Source organism: Salvia miltiorrhiza, chromosome 2 (assembly GCF_028751815.1).
Source record: "Salvia miltiorrhiza cultivar Shanhuang (shh) chromosome 2, IMPLAD_Smil_shh, whole genome shotgun sequence".
Classification (NCBI taxonomy): domain Eukaryota; kingdom Viridiplantae; phylum Streptophyta; class Magnoliopsida; order Lamiales; family Lamiaceae; genus Salvia; species Salvia miltiorrhiza.
The window spans coordinates 6,870,458-6,891,105 of record NC_080388.1 but is presented as its reverse complement, the minus strand read 5'-3'; the positions used below and the strand labels follow the sequence as shown (position 1 = coordinate 6,891,105).

At 32.9% G+C, this 20,648-nt stretch overlaps 3 protein-coding genes across 4 annotated transcripts; 2 read left to right on the top strand and 1 right to left on the bottom strand.

Moving 5' to 3' along the window:
* Positions 1 to 5,898: 5,898 nt before the first annotated feature.
* Positions 5,899 to 7,324, top strand: LOC131007913 (uncharacterized). The gene is made up of 2 exons (XM_057934825.1): positions 5,899 to 6,678; positions 6,815 to 7,324. Exons 1-2 carry the CDS (start codon positions 5,899 to 5,901, stop codon positions 7,322 to 7,324), a joined length of 1,290 nt encoding a protein of 429 aa, XP_057790808.1.
* Positions 7,325 to 7,405: 81 nt separating this feature from the next.
* On the top strand, positions 7,406 to 8,359 carry LOC131007912 (uncharacterized). The gene has a single exon (XM_057934824.1). The coding sequence runs from the start codon at positions 7,406 to 7,408 to the stop codon at positions 8,357 to 8,359; it is 954 nt and encodes a 317-aa protein (XP_057790807.1).
* Positions 8,360 to 13,131: 4,772 nt separating this feature from the next.
* LOC131012867 (riboflavin synthase-like) lies at positions 13,132 to 16,994 on the bottom strand. 2 transcript variants are annotated; one of them, XR_009097493.1, is made up of 2 exons: positions 15,804 to 16,988; positions 13,132 to 14,918 (listed from the first exon to the last, which is right to left on the bottom strand). XR_009097493.1 is itself a non-coding variant. In XM_057940855.1 (2 exons), the coding sequence occupies exon 1, from the start codon at positions 16,940 to 16,942 to the stop codon at positions 16,070 to 16,072; it is 873 nt and encodes a 290-aa protein (XP_057796838.1). In that variant the 5' UTR covers positions 16,943 to 16,994; the 3' UTR covers positions 13,132 to 13,397; position 16,069. The 2 variants fall into 2 exon arrangements, 1 of the variants encoding a protein (XP_057796838.1); XM_057940855.1 differs by having other exon boundaries at positions 13,132 to 13,397; positions 16,069 to 16,994.
* Between the last annotated feature and the right edge of the window lie 3,654 nt (positions 16,995 to 20,648).

Genomic DNA, 20,648 nt, shown 5'->3' with positions numbered 1-20,648 from the left:
ATTGTGATTTGTGATTGTAACTTTATATGTTTCTGAGGTTGGGATTTTGGATTATATATAATTCTCATATCGTGTCAGGTCCAAATTCATTACACATTTTAAAACGGTTAATTTCTTTAGTCTTCAGTTTAATCTGCAATTATTGAATAGAAATGAAGTTCATTTGTGGGATATGATGCACTAATTATCATATTTTCTTATACTAATTTAGGGTTATTCATAATACTCATATTTTCATAGTTTTTAATGTTCTTGTGATGTCAATTTTATAGAAAATTGAATGTTGGATAGTTGTTTTATGCTGAATAAATTTTATCTTGTAAAATATAATACTTGCTCGTAGTTTGATGATTTTTACAGAAATTTTGAGTTTGAATTTGGACAAATGTTCTTAATCGAAGTTGTAGACCATCTCAATATGAGTTCGTGTGCGTAAACGGATCGCAAATCGGAGTTTGGACGACGAAGATATGGCCGAAACAAGAAAGTCATTCATAGCAGTGAATAGTGACCGACGGGAATTTCCGAATTTTCCGGATTTTGTGATTTTATCAGTATTTTCAAGTTTTGTACTGTATTTATCCCATGTGCCTATACATAGGTCATTTTCATGACCTATTAGACACATCTATATACCTCTCTTCTTCTTCTTTTTATTTTTTTAGTTTTAGACTTTGAATTTTATTGCTTTAATAGATTTGATTTCTTTTCCTGCAAGATTCAAGACTTGAAGATTCAAGCTGTCATTCTTTCCCAGATTTATCAATTTCATTTATTTCTATTGCTTTTTTTTTTATTATTATTTATTTTTTTGATTTATTTCCTGATGTCTAGCTAGTTTTCTTTTTCTGATTCTAGGGTTTGTAAATAGGCGATTAGATTTATGTGATTGATTTATTGATACCTTTTTGCCATCCAGTTTTTGATTCATAATTCCTGATACTTGATTTCTTGTGGATTATCTGGTCAATAATTTGCACGTGTAGCTATTCAGTTTAAGACTTAGCGGAGATAACTATTTAGCGGATTCAAGAATGTATGGTATGATTTTAACCTTGAGACCTGACGGAGATAGGTGGATCATAGGAAGCTATTCTTTGAGATGTTGGAAGTTGATAGATTTTCTTGAAAACTAGCGGAGATAGAGAATTTATTAATCTAATGTCATATGATGCTCTAGCGAGAGCGTTTAATTATATTTGTGATCTCTCATCATAACTAGATTAAACTAGTAATTAGGATTAACATGTAGATTATGTGGATTTGATTAATTAATTTAAATCCCTAGGATCAGTATTTTATTTGTCTGAGTTATTTCTTTTTATTTATTTATTTTATTAGTCTTTTATTATTTGAGTTATTATCCTGTTTTATTTGCTTTGTTTTTATTTTAGTTTTTATTTATTCATCTTAGTTGTGTTTGCCTGAATATTGTTAGAAATTTATTAGAATTACTTTGAGTGGTTTTGATTATCAGTCTATGTGGATACAATACTTGATTGTTGTTTATTTGCTACAATTACATTGTGTTATTTGCAGTTTTTGTCGCTAAGAAAATTGTGATCAGTTATGGCCAAAAAAATATATGAACTTTGAAAAAAATTGCAAATTTCACCTGAACTTTTAATTAAACCAAAAAATACATAAATTTATATATTAGTTGTAATTTTTACTTAAGTTTGACTTTCAGCGAAATAAGAGCTTAGTTGGCAATTGAAATTAAGTCAAATATATTAATTTTTACTTTTTTAGACATCCGAGCTTCTAAATACTTTTCATTATCAAAAGCTAGATCAACATCAGGTGAACTTTCGACTGCCAAATTTCACTCGAAATCAAATTTAGGTAAAAATTGTAATTAAAATATAAATTTATGTATTTTTCAATTTAATTGAAAGTAATATAAAAATTGCAACTTTTTTTAAAAATTTGTGTAATTTTTTGGCCAGGACCCTATAATTTACATGCCACAGTATAATTAGACTTACTACAATTGTACTCAGATATATATTCTTGACTTTTTCGATTCGAAAGATTAATGAAGAATTGAAGATGGAATTGAAGCTTTAAGCATCAAGGAGCACCTAAGTCCCACTGCACGATGCTATGAACCATGATCTTTGGAATCTTTGGACTACTTTTTGGCTGCAATGGCCAGTGCTCATGTTTTTGTGTTCCCTTTTTTGCTAATAAGTTTGACAATTGCAAAAGGCATGTTTCAAATTAATAATGGGATCTATTTAAGATAAGGGATAATGAGAATCACTCATATTGCGGCTAATCTATATATTATATAAAAGAGCAGTATTTATTTTTTCCCACCAAAATTTCTCTCTCCTCATTTTTCTTTTTTTATTTTGATTCTTTTATAAAAATCGTCAATTTTAATTAATAAAAAGATATTCAACATGGATGTTAAATTAAAGATAACGAAAAGATCTTTAATTTGATATAAAAATTATAAAAAATAAATTTAAAACGAATAAGTTATTATCAATTAAAGTTACAAAATTATTTTTTTTCTCTCTCATCTTTTATCTCTCCTTTCTCTTTTATAATTTCTTTTAATTATCAATAAAAATCAATTAATTGGTAATTGAAAATACAAAATTGAAAATTTATATATTTTCAAATTCGTGTTTTTTATTGAAATTATATCGTGGATAATTAAATTTTTTTATTTAGATTTATATTTATATTTAAATTATAGTATAGATTTAATATGCATATTTATTTATTTAAAATATCGTTCAGTTTCGATATTGATCGTGCATCGCACGAGTGGGCGCGTGCTAGTAATAATAAATAACAACAATAATAATAATAACTACTCCCCCTCCGTCCATCAAAGATATGCCATAATTTCCTTTTTCGTCCGTCCACAAAAAATATGACACATTCATTTTTAGTAGTAGGGTCCACATCATTCCACTCAAATTTAAAGTGAGACCCTTACTCCACTACTATCTTCACTTATAATTTATTAAAATCTGTGCCAAAAGTAAAGTGACATATCTTTGGTGGACGGGGAGTATTATGCTTTTTGGGTCGGTCAAAAGTAAGAATCGGATATTGATTGATTTGGGACCATTTTCCATACCAAAAGAAAGGAAGCTTGGAATCCAACCAAGGTTCGGAGTGGTTTTCGAGTAAGAATTTTATGATGATACAAAATAAATAATATCTATTTATGAAAATGAAAAAGAATTATTCGGTGTTAAAAAATTAAAAAGTTATAGACCGTAAAATAATACACAAAGTTTGACCATCTTCATTTTTTTGTACATGACTTTTTATATATATATATATATATATATATATATATATATATATATATATATATATATATATATATATATAAATTTGTACATGACTTTCAATTTAACTTTAGAACACATAAAATTTAATTTAGTTGAAATGTGCACACATTCATGCCTTCTACTAAATTAATTTTGATCGGCATATGATATGAATTTTTATTAATATCATGAAACTACGTGTGACATTTTTTAATTAGGGTTAATAGCAATAAAATACACGGAGTTTGACTATTTTCACTTTTTGTACATGACATTTCAATTTAGTCTTATAAAATACTGTAGTTTAATTTAGGTGAAAAGTGCACACGGTCCATCGTTGAAAGTTTAGTTAGCATCGATCGATTTTAGTTGAAATGTGCACATAATGTTGACCATCATCCAAATTGAGTTTGATGTGTGTCCGAGAACTGCTAGCATGGACGTATCGACGATATACTAAACATTATCGTTTTTCACATGTATAAATGCTTCCCTATTCTTGTAGCACGTTGTTGTTTCATTTTTAGGGAAAGTATGATCATGATGACATTAAGGTTCTATTTGAGGGGATATGCAACATCATCATCCATCATTAACTTCTCATTATCAAAATTCTTTGATGTTCTAACGATCTACGATCATTACAGAGATAAAATTCAGCGTAAAATTAAGGGGATTTGAATCGCCCTCACGTATAAAATCCAACCAAATTTAAGTCAACATCATGCATGGGTCTGAATTTGGAATTCGTGGATTTAGACCTTGTAACCAATGGAGCAGAAAGTGAAGGAATCGAGGAGGCTGCAATCTCAAACATAATAGGTATTAGTGGTGGAACCTTTGTCGGGGCGTGGCTGAGGGCGGCAACTCTGATTCAGAGACCCAATTTTGGCGTTGTTGATATTATGTGTAAATACTTTTGAATCAACCTCAATCTAATCACGTCGTGATATGACGATCTCCTTATCTGCAGATAACCATATCTTGTAAAATTGATCGATGCTCACTAAAATTTCAACGATCGGAGGAATGACCATGTGCACATTTCAACCAAATTAAAATTTCATGTATTATGAAGCTAAGGTCATGTGCAAATTAAAAGGCGAAAATGGTCAAACTTCGTGTATTTTACGAGCATTGACCATTTTAATTAAATACAACATCATTTTAGTATACCGCTGATGCATCCATGCTGGCAGTTCTGGGATATACGTCATACTCGATCTGGGTGATGATCAACATTATGTGTACATTTCAACTAAAATTAAAATTTCATGTATTCTGAGTTAAGTAAAAGTCATGTGCAAAAAATGAAAATGATCAAACTTCGTGTATTTTACGGTCATTAACCCAAAATAAAAATGAAACCAAACATTCATTAATTGATTTTACTTTTGGATTCGTTGTCGATAACATTTATCTAATTATGTGATTCTTAAAATATTTTTATCCACAAATTCTCCTGTCAGACTGAGTGTTAGGTGAGACGGGCAGGTCAGGGCTGGGGAGCGGGTTTGAGCGCGGGTCTGGATAGATCTGGGCGTGAATCGGGGTAGATTTGGGCACGGGTCGCGGGTCGCTGAGCCGGATAATTCAAAGTAATTATACATGAAGAAAAGTAATGTTTTTGAAACATACCTTTCTTTATATCAATAATTACTTTTTGTTACAATAATTACTTGACCAAAATAAGTATACCGCCGCCGCAACACCTGCACCCTTAGCTCCGTGCTCGCACCCCCGCTGCTCTACACCAGCCACCCACGACGCCCTCGGCGCCGCTGTTCTGCCCAGGTCGCGCCCCACACCCTCTGCCTGCGTTCTCCGCAGGGCCCACGCCCTCCGTTGTTTTCACAACTCTACGCCCGTGCAGAGGCGGATCTATAAGGGGCGATGGGGGTACAGCTGTACCCCCCAAAAAAAAAATTTACTAGTAGTATTATGTATCAAGAATTGTTTTAAGTATTTTGTCCCCCCCCAAACAATCCAACCGATTTCTTTCATGTAAATATTAATATTAATGGGCTTGGGCCCATTGAAAGTCAAAAAGGGCGGCTCTCTTTAAAAAGTGTGTACAAATTTTGAGAATTGAGAGCTACAGATTAAAAAAAATTACAAAGAAGCGGCGGCCAGCGGCTGTATGTGAGAAACACATACACACAAATACAATTTTTTTTGAAAGCCACAAAGTGAGAGTCGATTCTAAAGGAATAAAAAAGAGTTAAAATCAGAGAGAGACGAAATATTGGCATATTCCACGCATTATTGACTACACAACAAACTGTTCTAAAAGAAATATTAGGAGTTTTGGAGGATTTTGGAGGTAAGAAAAATATTTTATTGATTTTAAATTTATCGCGTTTTTTAATTTTTCGTTTACAATTCGATTCATTTATTCAATTCTAAAGTATTATTATATATTTTTTGTTTAAATTAAAGATATTATATAATGCACATAATCTATTTCATAAAATAACTAATTTATTTATAAATTATATTTCTACTTATTTGATATGCAAACTTGTTTATGTTTGTGAATAACTTTAGACTTTAATTTTTATAGAACTCTTATATTTGTGTATTGAATTTGCATGTAGGAATGGCAAGTGAAACTCCTAAATCAAAAAAATCAAAAGGAATGACAAAACAACCCGATCTTCGGCAATTTATGTTCAAGAAAATGAAATCTCAAGAGAGTGAGTCTTCTTCTCCAACAGATAAGTTACCTCAAGCTCAAGAAAATGTTATAAATTTGGGTGGTTCAAGTAGTACTAGTGTGACATTAGAGGATAAGGAATTGATTTATGATGTTGAGCTTCTTCCTCATGACCTGGGAAAAAGAATTAGCATAATGGATTATCCTCCAAATGAACGAGATGCGGTTAGGAGAGCATATATTCTGAAAAAACCTTGCCAACCAAAAACTCATGATTTTCCTCGCAAAGACCTTGGAGGTTTGCGTCGATTTAGTGTTTCTTGGTTTGAAAAATGGGATTGGCTTGAATATAGTATTGAGAAAGATGCCGCATTTTGTTTTGTTTGCTATTTGTTCAAGAATGAAGTTGGGCTTAATGCTGGGGGAGATGCATTTGTTAATGGAGGATTTAAGTCATGGAATAAACCGGAAAGATTTCTGAAACATGTTGGTGGTGTTAAAAGTGCTCACAATCTTGCTTATGAGAAATATGCAAACTTAAGAGATGGGAAGAAAAAATCAATTCTTATTTCTTTTGAAAATGCCACTGATGTGATTCAAAGAGAGTATGAAATTCGCTTGAAAGCTTCAATTTCTTGTTTGCATTTTCTATTGGGACAAGGGATGGCATTTCGTGGGCATAGAGAAAATGAAGAATCCCTTAATAGGGGAAATTTTGAAATGGTTGAACACACATAATGAAGTCATCTCAAAGGTCACTTTTGAAAATGCTCCCGGCAATTGTCAATTGATATCTCCAATTATTCAAAAAGATATTATCAATTGTTGTGCTAAAGAAACAACCAAGCGAATTGTGAAGGAGCTAGGTGATGGCTACTTTGCTATATTGGCCGATGAGTCTAGTGATGTGTCCCAAAAGGAACAACTAGCTCTTTGTTTGCGTTATGTTGAAGAAAAAATGGGAAAGGTGGTGGAACGATTTCTTGGACTTGTTCATGTTGGTGATACCACGGCTTTGTCTCTTAGAAGTGCAATTATGTCCCTACTTGTTGAACATTCATTGAGTCCATCCAAGATTCGAGGGCAAGGATATGATGGGGCTAGTAACATGAAAGGTGAGATAAATGGCCTCAAGACTTTGATTAGGGGAGATACTCCAAGTGCTTACTATATCCATTGCTTTGCTCATCAACTTCAACTAACTCTTGTAGCCATTGCCAAAAAGAACAATGAGTGTGTTTGGCTTTTTGATACATTTGCGATCTTGTTGAATGTGATTGGTGTTTCTTGTAAGAGAAGAGAAATGATTCGAGAATTTCAAGCACAAAAAGTTGCTCAAGCTTTGGAAATTGGTGAACTTGAAACATGATCGGGATTAAATCAAGAACTTGGTTTGAAGAGGCCCGGAGAAACTCGTTTGAGTTCTCATTACAAAAGTCTTTTGAATGTCATGAACTTGTTTTCTACAATTGTTAAAGTTCTTGTGATGATTGGGAAGAATGGCTCTAACTCGGATGATAAGGTAAAAGCTCAAGGCATTTTGTACTCACTAGAGTCATTTAATTTTGTGTTTTTGGCACATCTAATGACTACTATATTTGGGTACACTAATGATTTGTGTCTTGCTTTGCAAAGAAGAGATCAAGATATTATTAGGGCTATGAGACTTGTCACTTTGACCAAAGTGACATTACAGAAAATGAGAGACAATGGATGGGAGACTCACTTGAATAAGGTAATCTCATTTTGCAATAATAATGAGATTGTTGTTCCGGATATGGAGGCTTGTTATATCCCTCAAGGAAGATCAAAGCGGTTTGCTCAACAAGTTTCATATCTTCATCATTTTCGGGTTGATGTGTTTATAGAGGTAATTGATTTACTACTTCAAGAACTTGACAACCGATTTGATGAGGTCAATATGGAGTTGCTCATATGCATGGCTTCATTAAATCCTAAAGATGGCTTCTCTTCTTATGACAAGGAAAAGGTACTCAAACTTGCAACTTTTTATCCCTCTAAATTTTCAAGCATTGATTTGTCAACTCTTGAATGTCAACTTGATATATTCATGGAAGATATGAGGAGAGATGATAAGTTTAAAAATTTGGAGGATATTAGTTCTCTTTCTATGAAGTTTGTTGAAACAAAGAGACATATGACTTATCCTCTAGTGTTTTTGCTAATTAAGTTGGTGTTGATTCTTCCGGTTGCCACTGCAAGTGTGGAGAGAGTGTTTTCTGGAATGACTTATGTCAAGAATAAGTTGCGAAATAGCATGGGGGATCAAGTATTAAATGATTGTTTTGTCACTTTCATTGAGAAAGATATGTTTCTACAAGTTTCCGATGATGAGGTCATCAAACGCTTTGAAGAAATGAAGACTCGTCGGAAGATAAACTAGATATATAATTATTTAATTTTCTTTTGCATCTTACTATCTTTGAACAATGTTTTAAGATATAATATTTTTAACATTAAAGTATCTTTTATATTTATGTTTATGAGATTATATTTTTGTACCCCCAATTTAAAAATCCTGGATCTGCCACTGCTGAGAAAGATATGTTTCTACAAGTTTCCGATGATGAGGTCATCAAACGCTTTGAAGAAATGAAGACTCATCGGAAGATAAACTAGATATATAGTTATTTAATTTTCTTTTGCATCTTACTATCTTTGAACAATGTTTTAAGATATAATATTTTTAACATTAAAGTATCTTTTATATTTATGTTTATGAGATTATATTTTTGTACCCCCAATTTAAAAATCCTGGATCTGCCACTGCGCCCGTGCCCCTTGATAAAATCGGGTCAAAATCGATCTCATCTATACATTCGGTCTCACAGAAGATCATTTCATTTTTATAAAGTTGCAACTAAAGCATCATTTTTTAAAACTTTTTACAACTACAACATCCTGAGTTTAATTTAACCCTAAAGCGACATGATTTTATTACCAATGAAACAACATTACTTTATTAAAAAATTGAGGATACTGTAATTGCAAAAATAAATTTATGATAATTGCGACGCTGTACAATTCAGGTAAATGTATTATTTCGGGCAATGAATCCTCATTTTTATTTAATCATGTTTAACTTATTCATGACACGTGAAGTTGGTATATATTTTTTTTCGAGCCACATAATTATTTGCCGTTTAAAGAAGTGCAAATCGAGATGAGATCATTCTTATAGATATGATTGTTAATAGATTAAATAATACACACAGAGAAAGAAAAAGCGGAAACACAAACACCAAAAAGTCAATATAAAAAAACAAAGAATAAGAAACAACCGTTATATAATTAAAAAAGTAAAAAGAAAAACACGTAAGGTCAATAAAAGCACTAATAGAGAATAATTCGTGGAATATCTCTGAAACAATTTATATTAACTAATAATTTGTGGCCAAATCACTTTAACACTTTAGTTATCTAATTTAAATATTAGTGCTTAAAAATCAATTAACTATAATGTCAAAAGATGTGGTCTACCTTCAACGTAAGCATATATAGTTAGTTATCGTGGATAACATGATTCACAGTAAACCTATCTCCATCATTAAATATGAATCACATTTTATTTTAAATTATCGACAATTAAAAAAGTTTAATCACTTTCACACATGCAGTAATTTGTTCTTTTAATATAATTAACATTTCAAAGTTTGTTTGCTGAATATGACATTTAAAAAAGTTATTTATTGTTTATTAAAAAATAAACTTAGAGGAAATTAGAACTGTACATGACATTGCGATTGAGTTTTTTTACTATGAATAAAAGTTGCCAATAAAGGGCAGATGCAAAATAACCAAAAAGGACAAAAAGAGAACTGATGAGCTTTTTTGTTTATGAACACATTTTATGTGGAATTAATTCCCATTGATAATAAGCAAAAAAAAAAAAAAAAAAAAAGAAGAGATGCGAAGTGTAAACATGCATGTGACAATGTTAAAAGAATTTATTGGCCATGACTTAAAAACTTGAAATATAGGTTAACGTCTGTATAATACTATAAGTTAACCCTGCATAGGCATGATTATTATAATTTAGATCATAATATAATGTGAAACTATTAACTAAAATAAATAGGTGAAACAATAATATTGTCATTGATAAATAAGAGGAATGGTATGATACATACCTTATGTGAGCAGGGGCAAAGATACATATTGGGATCGATTCGACGGTCGTCCATATAATTTATTTTTTATTATTATATTTAAGTTGTATTTTGTACTATTTTATTTAGACTTTTTATGAATAAAATTATAATTTCATCTATATAAATTTGTTCCTAAAGACAAAAATTTAATTTTCTCCGCCCATTTTCAAATAATTTATTTTTTATTTTTAGTCCATGGTAACATTTTTTTAATAATTTTAATTTGATTTTAATATAATAAAAATTGTCGTTGACGTCAATAATTTTACAAATTGATTACATAAAAATCAAACCCTCAATTACAATATCGTGTGCAGTTATAATTAATTACGTCTATGTTAATTTTTCAATAAACAATAAATAATTTTTAAATGTCATATTAAGCAAACAAACTTAGACATGTTATATTAAAAGAAATACTGCATGTGTGAAAGTGATTAAACTTTTTTAATTGTCGGTGTTATCAAATGTGATTCATATTTAATGATGGAGATAGGCTTAGTAGCTTAGAGTGAAAGTATAGCCAAGACATATATTGATCTGATAATGTATTGATTTGGAAAACCGATTTTTCTCATTGGGTTCTAGATATATTGCTTTTCTTATGCTATTTAATACAAGTTTCCTTTCCTAAAGAAAAAAGACATATATGTTTACATTGAAGGTAGACCACATCTTTTGACATTATAGTTACTTAATTGATTTTTAAGCACTAGCTTTTACTCCCTCTGTCCCATAAAGTAAGACCAAGTTTTTTTCGTCATGAGAATTAAGAAATTGATATTTTGTGTGTTAAGTGTGGTAGGTGAAAATGTGAATAAAGAGTAAATCTTTTGTTACTTTTAGAAACTTGTCTTGCTTCGTGGAACAGACCAAAAAGAAAACTTGGTCTTGCTTCATGGGACGAAGGGAGTAAAATAGAACTAAAATTGTTGAACTGATTTGGCCACAAATTATTAGTGTGCTTTTATTGACCTTACGTTTGTTTCCTTTTTACGTGTTTTTCTTTCTCATTTTTTACGTGTTTTCCTATTCTTTCTCATTAGTTAGAGGTGGTTTCCTATACACCCGGGTGCACCGTGCACCCGGGTGCAAAATGACACTAATATTTACATTAAATTACATTAATATTAACACTATTTTGAAAGACACTAACACTATTTTGTTTTATAAATGACACTATTATGTTATATAAATAACATTGTCGCGAAATGACACTAACACTATATTGAAATGACACTAACATTAAATTATATTATCATGTTATCGAAATGACACTGTACACCCAGATGCACCGTGCACCCGGGTGCACAGGAGAATTTGTGTGTAACAACCCCAATTTCCCGGGAGAAAAAGAAATGGGCTATGTGACAGGACTACTAAGCTTTACTTGAATTAAATAGGTAATGTGCCCTGAAGGTTGGGCATTATGCCGTATTTAAATGAAAACAAGTACGACATTATAACATAATAATTCTCCCTATCAGGATCGAAAGTTCGAAGGTCTGAGACCAAGACAACGTCTCATACTAAGCATATGATAGATGCGGAAAACAATCGCTAAGAGAGTGATGTAGAAAGTGCGGGAAATTAGGGTTGTTACAAATAACAACCCTAATTTCCCGGGAGAAAAAGAAATGGGCTATGTGACAGGACTACTAAGCTTTACTTGAATTTAAATAGGTAATGTGCCCTGAGGGTTGGGCATTATGCCGTATTTAAATGAAAACAAGTACGACATTATAACATAATTATTCTCCCTATCAGGATCGAAAGTTCGAAGGTCTGAGACCAAGACAACGTCTCATACTAAGCATATGATAGATGCGGAAAACAATCGCTAAGAAAGTGATGGAGAGTGAAATTCATATTAAAAATATGAATAAAAGTATTAACATAGTTAGGCATAAGATAATATTCACTAAGTGAATTTATTTCAGCGGAAGTAAACATAGCATTTCTTCAAAATCCATAGCAACAACCCTTCCCCAGCCTCGCACGTCACCACCAGCTGCTCAATCTGCAAAAGGTTTTGAAAACAATTGCAGGGCTGAGTACTAGTGTACTCAGTGGGTTGAGCCATTTAAAAACATTTTAAAAATCATTTCCTGAAAAAGATAATTCATGCCTTAAACAGTATAACACAGAATGTTTTTTAAAGTGAATCATTCCATGCATACTAAAATAATCTGAGCTCATATTTTCCTGGCTCATCTATTGGGCATGCTATCTACAACTGGTTGTCACCTTGTGTATTAGTTATTACGTGCTTCTTCTTCTAATTCTTCTTCTTCTTCTTCTTCTTCTTCTTTTTCCTTTTTAAATTGAGCTTACGTTTGTTTCTAAATTTATTTTTAGAGATAATAATCAATTCTAGCATTTTTCATATTGGATTCTAGGAAAATTCTATCCATATAAATAAAATTATAAAGATAGTAAATATTTTTACTTACATAATTTATACAAAATTTTCATGTAACAGTTTAAATAACAATGTTATAAGAATTTACACAAAAAATTTCGTATAATGATCAATTTTTTTGTATAATAATATTAAAGTAAAACTGACTATTATTTTCATATCTTTGTCTACACGACTATTTTTTCTTATTATTATATATTTTTCGCTATAATAGAGTGATGCCACTTTTTTTTATGTTGACTGTAGGAGTTTTTTTTTTACTTTCTCCAAAGAGAATACGAAAATAGGTCCTAAAGAAGGATGACACAAGTTTTAATAAGAGTTAGTTATTTATTTAGAAATTTAAAAAAACAGAGAGAGTTAGTGAGCGAAAAAGCCACACAACTTTTTTTTTTTTAAGTAGAGAGAGTTAGTGAGAGAAAAAGAGCCAAAAATTAAAAAGTAGTGAGTTCACGAATGATGAAAAAATATTAATACATTTTGTGGATGTACGAAAATAGAAAATTAAAACCTATTTTCGTAAGTGGAGAGGGTATACAGTATATGAACTTCCCGTATCATGAACAAGTTAAACATGATAAGTATAACAAATCCGATATTTCATTGATCATTGTGGCTACACGGTTACATCATACACTAATTTACTACATTAGTATATGAAATTGTTTTTCCCAGTAAAAGAAAAAAAAAGGAAAAACATAAATATTATTTTGAACTGGTACAATAAATATAGTTCAGAGCTGAACGAAATTAACTCTATATCTGTTAGTGGAAAGAGCTTCCTCTCAACCACGAACACAAACACAAACACAAACCACGAACTTGAACACGAACCACGATATGAGCTCCTGTAATTGATTTCATAGTATCAAACACAAATCCTGCCACATAATTTCTTTTTCCTATTTTGTTGCAAATCAGATATGCCATGTATGTAAAAACAGATTATTGCTGGAAATTATACAAATGACTTCTGCAATTAAACTAGAATCAAGTAGAGAGAATCAAGACCAACAAAGACGAATTCGAGCAGGAAACAGCGGCCCAGAAAACTAAAATAGTCGAAGCTTCTCAAGAAAACAGAACGCTGCAATTGAGGTATGCACGACTTGAAGAAACTGTGCACGCCTAAGGCTGTTAACGAGAAGAGCTTCAAGGATCTTGGTATCACATTCAGTGTTCCAATCCTCATTTGTCGAAATTCTATGAGGAGTTAAGCAGTGGGAAACAACTAAACTAGGTTATTGAACTACATCTAAAATGTTCAAGAACCAACTAGCCTCTCAGCTGTTCTAGCTCACTCTCCCACTTCCCGGCTGTTTTAAGACGATTTTAGTATCAAACATGATGGCTACTAATCCTACCTCGTATAGAAGCCCTCGAAATTTGAAAAAAAATGTGCAGATTCCATAGCGCAAAAAATGCAGAATGGTCACTTTGTAAGAACATCAAGATATATATATTTATCTAAAAGAGAAATTATCAAAGAATCGAATACATTCCTTGTGACATAGAACGTTTAAGCTATTTCTCCTTTCTATTCTTCGTAACACGAGGGATGAAGAGATTTCATCAACACCCTTCAAAAACGAGATACTCCCTCCATCCCGTAAAAAGTGGTTCGTTTTCCATTCTATAAAAGTAATAATTAATTCTTGAAAAGGTGTGGGTCCTACCACTTTTATTCAATATACACCTTATCCTTAATCTCCGTACCAAAAGAAAATGAGTCACTTTTAATGGGACAGAGGGAGTATTTATTAAGAGAGTTTGTTCGGGGAAGAATATCATAGAGTGCTTGTGATTAAGCAGTTCAGTTTCTCAGATTCTCACAGATTGAGTATGCAGTGACCATAGAGTTTGAAATTAAGTATATTTGAGAGATTAAGCCAGATCCTGAATTTGGTTCACGACACAGATGCATTCTACTAAATGATCGACTTCTCATATAAAAACTACAAAGTCAAGACAGAACTACTAGATTAACGAAGGCTGGAGCATCCCGTATACAATTCTTGCGTAACAACTAGCCACTTAACACACCCAGAGTGGCACCTAGCGAACTTTCTAAGCACTACTCATAAGTTTAAAACTCATCTAGTCAAGCAATAGCAACAAAAGGAATAATTTCTTAATGTTGTTCTAGCAGTCGCCAACTTAGGCCTCCTCAGCAAAGTTTCAGTTGCGTGGTAGGAAAAGTTTCTATCTTTCTTTTAGGATTTAGAAGCTATAAACTCAAGCAGAGCTAAGCCAGAGAGAAATCACTCATCAATTCCATCATGTTTTCCGAATTATCACCAATCTACTTGGACCAACAAACGGCAAAGGCCAATCACATGCATGCCTTTTAATAAATGGAACAACGATAACTGTGGTCAGTCATTGGGAGGAAGGGAGCTGATCACATGCCTTTTAATAAATGGACGGAGGAAGGGTGGGTGTGGGATCTCAAGTGGCGAAGGGAGCTGAGGGAGAGGGAGAAAGAGATGGAGGAAAATTTGCGGTCAGTCATTGGGGCGCTTTCTCCTTGCCCAGACCTCAAGGACGGCTGGAGCTGGAAGGACGCAGCGGGGGGAAAATTCTCGACTAAAGCGGCCTATGAGGAGTGTGCAAAGGCGGAAGGTGATCATTTTGGGAGACACATTGAAGCTAGCGCACAACTGTGGACGGCACCGGCCCCTAACAAAGCCAGAGTGACAGCTTGGAGAAGCATTTGTAACAGGCTGCCAACATGCGAAAACCTTCTCAAAAGGAATGTCCTCATCCCAGCCGAAGAACAGTGGTGCAATGCGTGTGTGTGGAGGGAGGAAACAACTGAACATTCTTTTCTCCATTGCCCGAAAGTTGACCGCGTGTGGGACAAAATCAATCAATGGATCGGAATGAAAACGGCTAAACCACAAAAAGTCGAACATCATTTCATGTCTTTCATTGGAGGAGGAAGAGGTAAGAGAAACAAGAACTTCCTTAAAGCTCTTTGGATCGGGACTGTTTGGCTGATCTGGAAGTATAGGAATGAGAGTAGGTTTGAGAACAAGAATTGGGAGGTGTCCAATCTTGTTAATGAGGTCAAAGGGAGGCTTTGGAGCTGGAACAAAATCTTCCATGTGGTCGAGTCCAATGTTCCTTTTACCTTGTGGTGCTCTAACGAGTACGCACCACTTGTATGATGTTTTTGGTACTCCTGGTACCGCCCCAGTATTTTAATAGATTTTTAATTGATCAAAAAAAAAAAAAAATGGAACAACGATAACCAAATCAAGCAAAACGACAATGCTATTCATATGCTGCATTCAGGTGCAACCACAATTTTGTAGTAATTGTGAGCTTGCAACCTAAGATTATCTAGGTTTCCATATGAACAAGCAACAAATAGTTCCGTTTCTCTAGTTTTTCTACCAAGACACTAGAACCACCATATTCATTCATCAAGAAACACAACAAACACAGCAATGGATCATAAGCAAATATTCCAAAAACAAGGCATAGCACACAAAACACTAATGAAAGAAGCTTTACTTCATGACGATTTGAACGAATCCACGAAGCCGCTGCTGAGAAGCCTCTCCACATACTTCCCCAAAATATCAACCTCCAAATTCACCTTCTGCCCAACTTTCTTCAAAGCGATCACAACTTTCTGCTGTGTGTAAGCCACCAACATGAAATTGAAGCACCCTTCATCATCAAACACATCCACCACAGTCAAACTCGTTCCATCCACAGCAATAAACCCCTTAGGCACAATGTACCTCAAAATCTCCCTCCCAACTTTCACCTTCACCCACAGCGAGTCCCCCTCCGCCCTCAATTCGGCGATTTCTCCGGTCCCATCGACGTGCCCCTGCACGAAATGTCCCCCCATTCTGGTGCTAGGGCTCAACGCCCTCTCCAAATTGACCAAAGACCCACTCTCCAAATTGACCAAAGACCCACTCTCCAATTCGCCCAGTGAAGTCTTCCGCAGCGTCTCCGGCGCCAATCCCACCGAGAATTCTCCCAAAACGGTGTCGTACTCCGTCACCGTTAGGCAGGTGCCGTTGACGGCGATGCTGTCACCCAAGTGCACGCCTTCAAGAACGGTTTTTGCTTGGATTTTCATAGTGAAGCTGTCGGGTTGATCGAAGCCCAGGTGCTTGATTGTTCCCATTTCTTCCACGATTCCGGTGAAAAGGGATTTCACGTTGGTGTTGACGGATTTGGAGTGGTGGGGTTTGGAGGGTTTAATAAAGATGGGTGAAAGTGGGGGCTGTTTTAGAACTAGCTTGGAGTGGAGTTGAGGTTGCCGCGGCGGTGCAGCGGCGGAAATGTCGGAAATAAAGAGTGTTCTCGCCACTGGCGAGGGATTCCGGCGGTGGCCGTGGAGGAGGGTTTGTGGGCAAGACAGAGCCATTCTTTTTTACAAATTGGCGGCAGCAATAAAAAAGATGCTACTTAAACTCTTACTAGTATTATACCCGTGCTCCGCACGGTCCAATTTTTCACACGACATGAATATTCATACGTATTTATAAGAAAATGGCATTTTTGCCTATTAACACTTAAATAAAAGTAATATATATAATAAGAGTAACGTACCCGTGATTCACACGACATGAATATTCATACGTATTTGTGAAGTATAGTATTGGTACATAATACAAAATTAATCATGTATATTACATAATACAAAAAATAGGAATTAAAATAATAAATAACTTTCATATCATACAGTTCATATTAAATAAGTAACTTATGTATTAAAAATATTAAAAATACATAAAAAAAAATCCGTGTGCATATAAAGTAATTCTATATATGGACCAAAAATTATATTTTTTTTATTATTATTTTAATTTGGCCCACAAAAAAATATGAAGGCCCAAATTAATTAAGTTATACCCGTGCTTCGCACGGTCCGATAATTTACGTATTTATAATGTATAGTAGAAGTACTATAGGAGTCTAAATTTTTTTTGATAATTTACAGAGAAATATTGTAATGTATAGTAAAATATAATACAGAGTATTTAAACAAAAATGATAATTTACATTACATAATACAAAATTGATAATTTACATTACATTCAGAAGTATTGTATTGAATATATGAGCCTAATTAAAGTCATATATATTTATTCTTCATATCTGCCACAACAAAAATAAGATATATAAAAAAATGAGCCACAAAAAAATAAGGGAAAAGGTCACTTTCTGTCCCATCGTTTGAGCGAATTCTCAAAAATGTCCCACCCTAACGATAATATCAAAACGGTACCCAACCTATCACAAAAATATCATCCATGTCCTACAATTTTTTTTTTTGGGAATCGGAAACTTACGTGGATTGCCGGACTTACACCATGGCAAATCCACGTGGACTCATTTAATTTAGGTGGAATTAAAAAGCCCTAGACGACTGCGTTTCAGCCGTTCTTCTTCTCCTCTACGTAAGACAAATTCAGACACAAGATTCTTCAAAGTTTGTTCCTGAAAAAAACGTTGCTATCTTCATCTTCTTGAAATCGCGGCGGCTTTCTTCGTCTTCTTCAAATCGCGCGTGAAAAGTTGGTGGCTGCTGAAGAAGCCCTAACACCTGCGGTGGCCTGAAGAAGCCCTAGAGGCGTCTGAAAATTTTCGGTAGGTATCGCCATCCCCAATCGCAGTGTTTTTTAATCTACTTCTTCAGCTTCTTTCTGCATATTTGTTGGTGAATTCCATTCGAAAATTTTCAGCATGAACTTGATCCTAATTTGAATAATTTTTTTAAAATTCCCAAATTTCTTGGCTGCCTTTAAATTTTCGAATCAGTTTGATGGAATAAGTTTTCGAATTAGTTTGTTCAACCACTTGAATATGTATACGTAAATTATAAAATTTAAATATGTTTTGAACTTTATTTTTATTTTTTTGTAAGAGGATGACGCACATAAATAAAAATATGCACATAAATTGAATGACATCTTACACCATCAAACTAAAAGTATTTCATTGGTTTTTTCACAAAAATAACTAACTCCGAGATTGTTAATTGATAAAAAAAAATATATATTTAAACAATAAACCAATTAAAATTTCATTATTTTTTTAATATCTTAACAACAATTTCTTTTTTCATTATATAAATATCTTTACAGAAATAAAAAACATGTATATTGATTAAACAATTATATATAAGAATTTCTATAACACAATCAAAATACTTTGTTTTATCAATTCAAGTAATTAATCTGTAATTAACCTTATCGGTGAATAAGAATATCTCACTATTGTGTATATGTTGCTTGGTCCTTTTATCTTATTTTCAAACCATTGTGTATATGAATCGGTGCCATTTTCTAGGCAGGTGGAGAGCGTGTGCACCGATTTGTTTCTTTGCCGCGAAAATTTGGTGGAGAGAGTAGATTTGTTGGGCCATTTTCTAGGAATACGACATGAATATTCATACGTATTTGTGAAGTATAGTATTGGCACATAATACAAAATTAATCATGTATATTATATACTACAAAAAATAGGAATAAAAATAATAAATAACTTTCATATCATGCAGTTCATATTAAATAAGTAACTTATGTATTAAAAATCTAAAAATACATAAAAAAAATCCGTGTGCATATAAAGTAATTCTATATATGGACCAAAAAATATATATTTTTTATTATTATTTTAATTTGGCCCACAAAAAAATATGAAGGCCCAAGAGCAAGTAATTAATCGGACTAAAAACATTAAATAAGTATTGGGCTTATGGAAAAAAAAGTTAGTTCAATGTAATTTTCTCTGTATCTCATAGAAATTATTTACTTAAATAATAAAAAAAGAAAAGTTTCAGTTTTAACAATAAATTGTATATCTAATATATAGTATTTTGTTTTAACAATAATTGAAGAATCACGCTGACATCAAAGCCCAAGATTTGTAAAATGTTGATGTCTATTATATATTTTGTTATCGCAATTTCTCCTTTGCGACGGTCGCACATGAGTGCGACGGGTCGACCCGCTCCAAACTCGTGCTTCTGACCCGATTGTTGTCAGCTTTGGCAATGGAAATCTACTATCACGAGTATTGTCAGCTCTGGCAATGGAAATCTACTCTGGCGACTATTGTCAGCTCTGGCAATGGAAAGCTACTCTGGTGAATATTGTCAGGGCTGGCAATGGAAAACTACTCTGGCGAATATTGTCAGCGCTGGCAATGGAAAACTACTTTGGCGAGTGTTGTCAGATCTGGCAATGGAAATCTATTCTGGCGAGTGTTGCCAGCTCTGGCAATGGAAATCTACGTCGCCGCACAGGAGACCGGCTGTAAAATTAATTAGGAGATTAAACATAAGGTGTGTTGCTTTGGTAAAACGCCTTAAGTTCTTTGATAAGTGCCCGACCCAACCCGCGTCCCAGAGTAGATTCCCATTGCCAGATCTGACAACATTCGCCAGAATAAATTTCCATTGCTAGAGCTGAACACACCCGCCATAGTATTTTACTCGTGCGATGCACGGTCCAATTATTAATAAGTCGCATGGTCCAATTATTCATACGTATTTGTAATACTCGTAGATAATAGGAGTACTATAGAATTGTATAAATGAATTTAAGTGACAAAAAAAAAGAAAAACAATACAAAGTAATGAAATCAAATTGAAAATTTATATTACATAATACAAAAAATAGGAACTGAAAAAACAAAAGAATTTCACAATATACGACTTATGTTATTAAGATAATAAAACACAAACATTTCTTAAAAAGTAAAAAAAAAATCAAGAAATATAAATATTAAAATTGAGTGGAAAACGTGACAAATCAAAATTCATGTGTTAAATAGTACTGTGTTTTGTTAACTAAATATTTAACCTTTTTTATTACTATATTTTCAATCAATTTATAAAATTTAAAAACAATATATAAACTATTCTACAAACCTTGTAAACTGAATCGTATAACCTATTAATTAGGCTTAATATATATTAACCAACTACAGCTTTAATTAATTTTAGCAATTAATAATATCATTATTCTAATTTATATTTTTATGAAACAATTTTACACCAAAAATCCAACATACAATTACTTTCTGTATTGAAACTCACGTTTTTTATTAGTAGTTTGAAAATT

Bases quoted from the DNA above. Each gene is read 5' to 3' on its own strand.
- LOC131007913 (XM_057934825.1), top strand. From the start codon at position 5,899: ATGGCAAGTGAAACTCCTAAATCAAAAAAATCAAAAGGAATGACAAAA. The intron at 6,679-6,814 runs GTTGAACACACA...CGAATTGTGAAG, and splicing joins ATAGGGGAAATTTTGAAATG to GAGCTAGGTGATGGCTACTT.
- LOC131007912 (XM_057934824.1), top strand. From the start codon at position 7,406: ATGAACTTGTTTTCTACAATTGTTAAAGTTCTTGTGATGATTGGGAAG.
- LOC131012867 (XM_057940855.1), bottom strand. From the start codon at position 16,942: ATGGCTCTGTCTTGCCCACAAACCCTCCTCCACGGCCACCGCCGGAAT.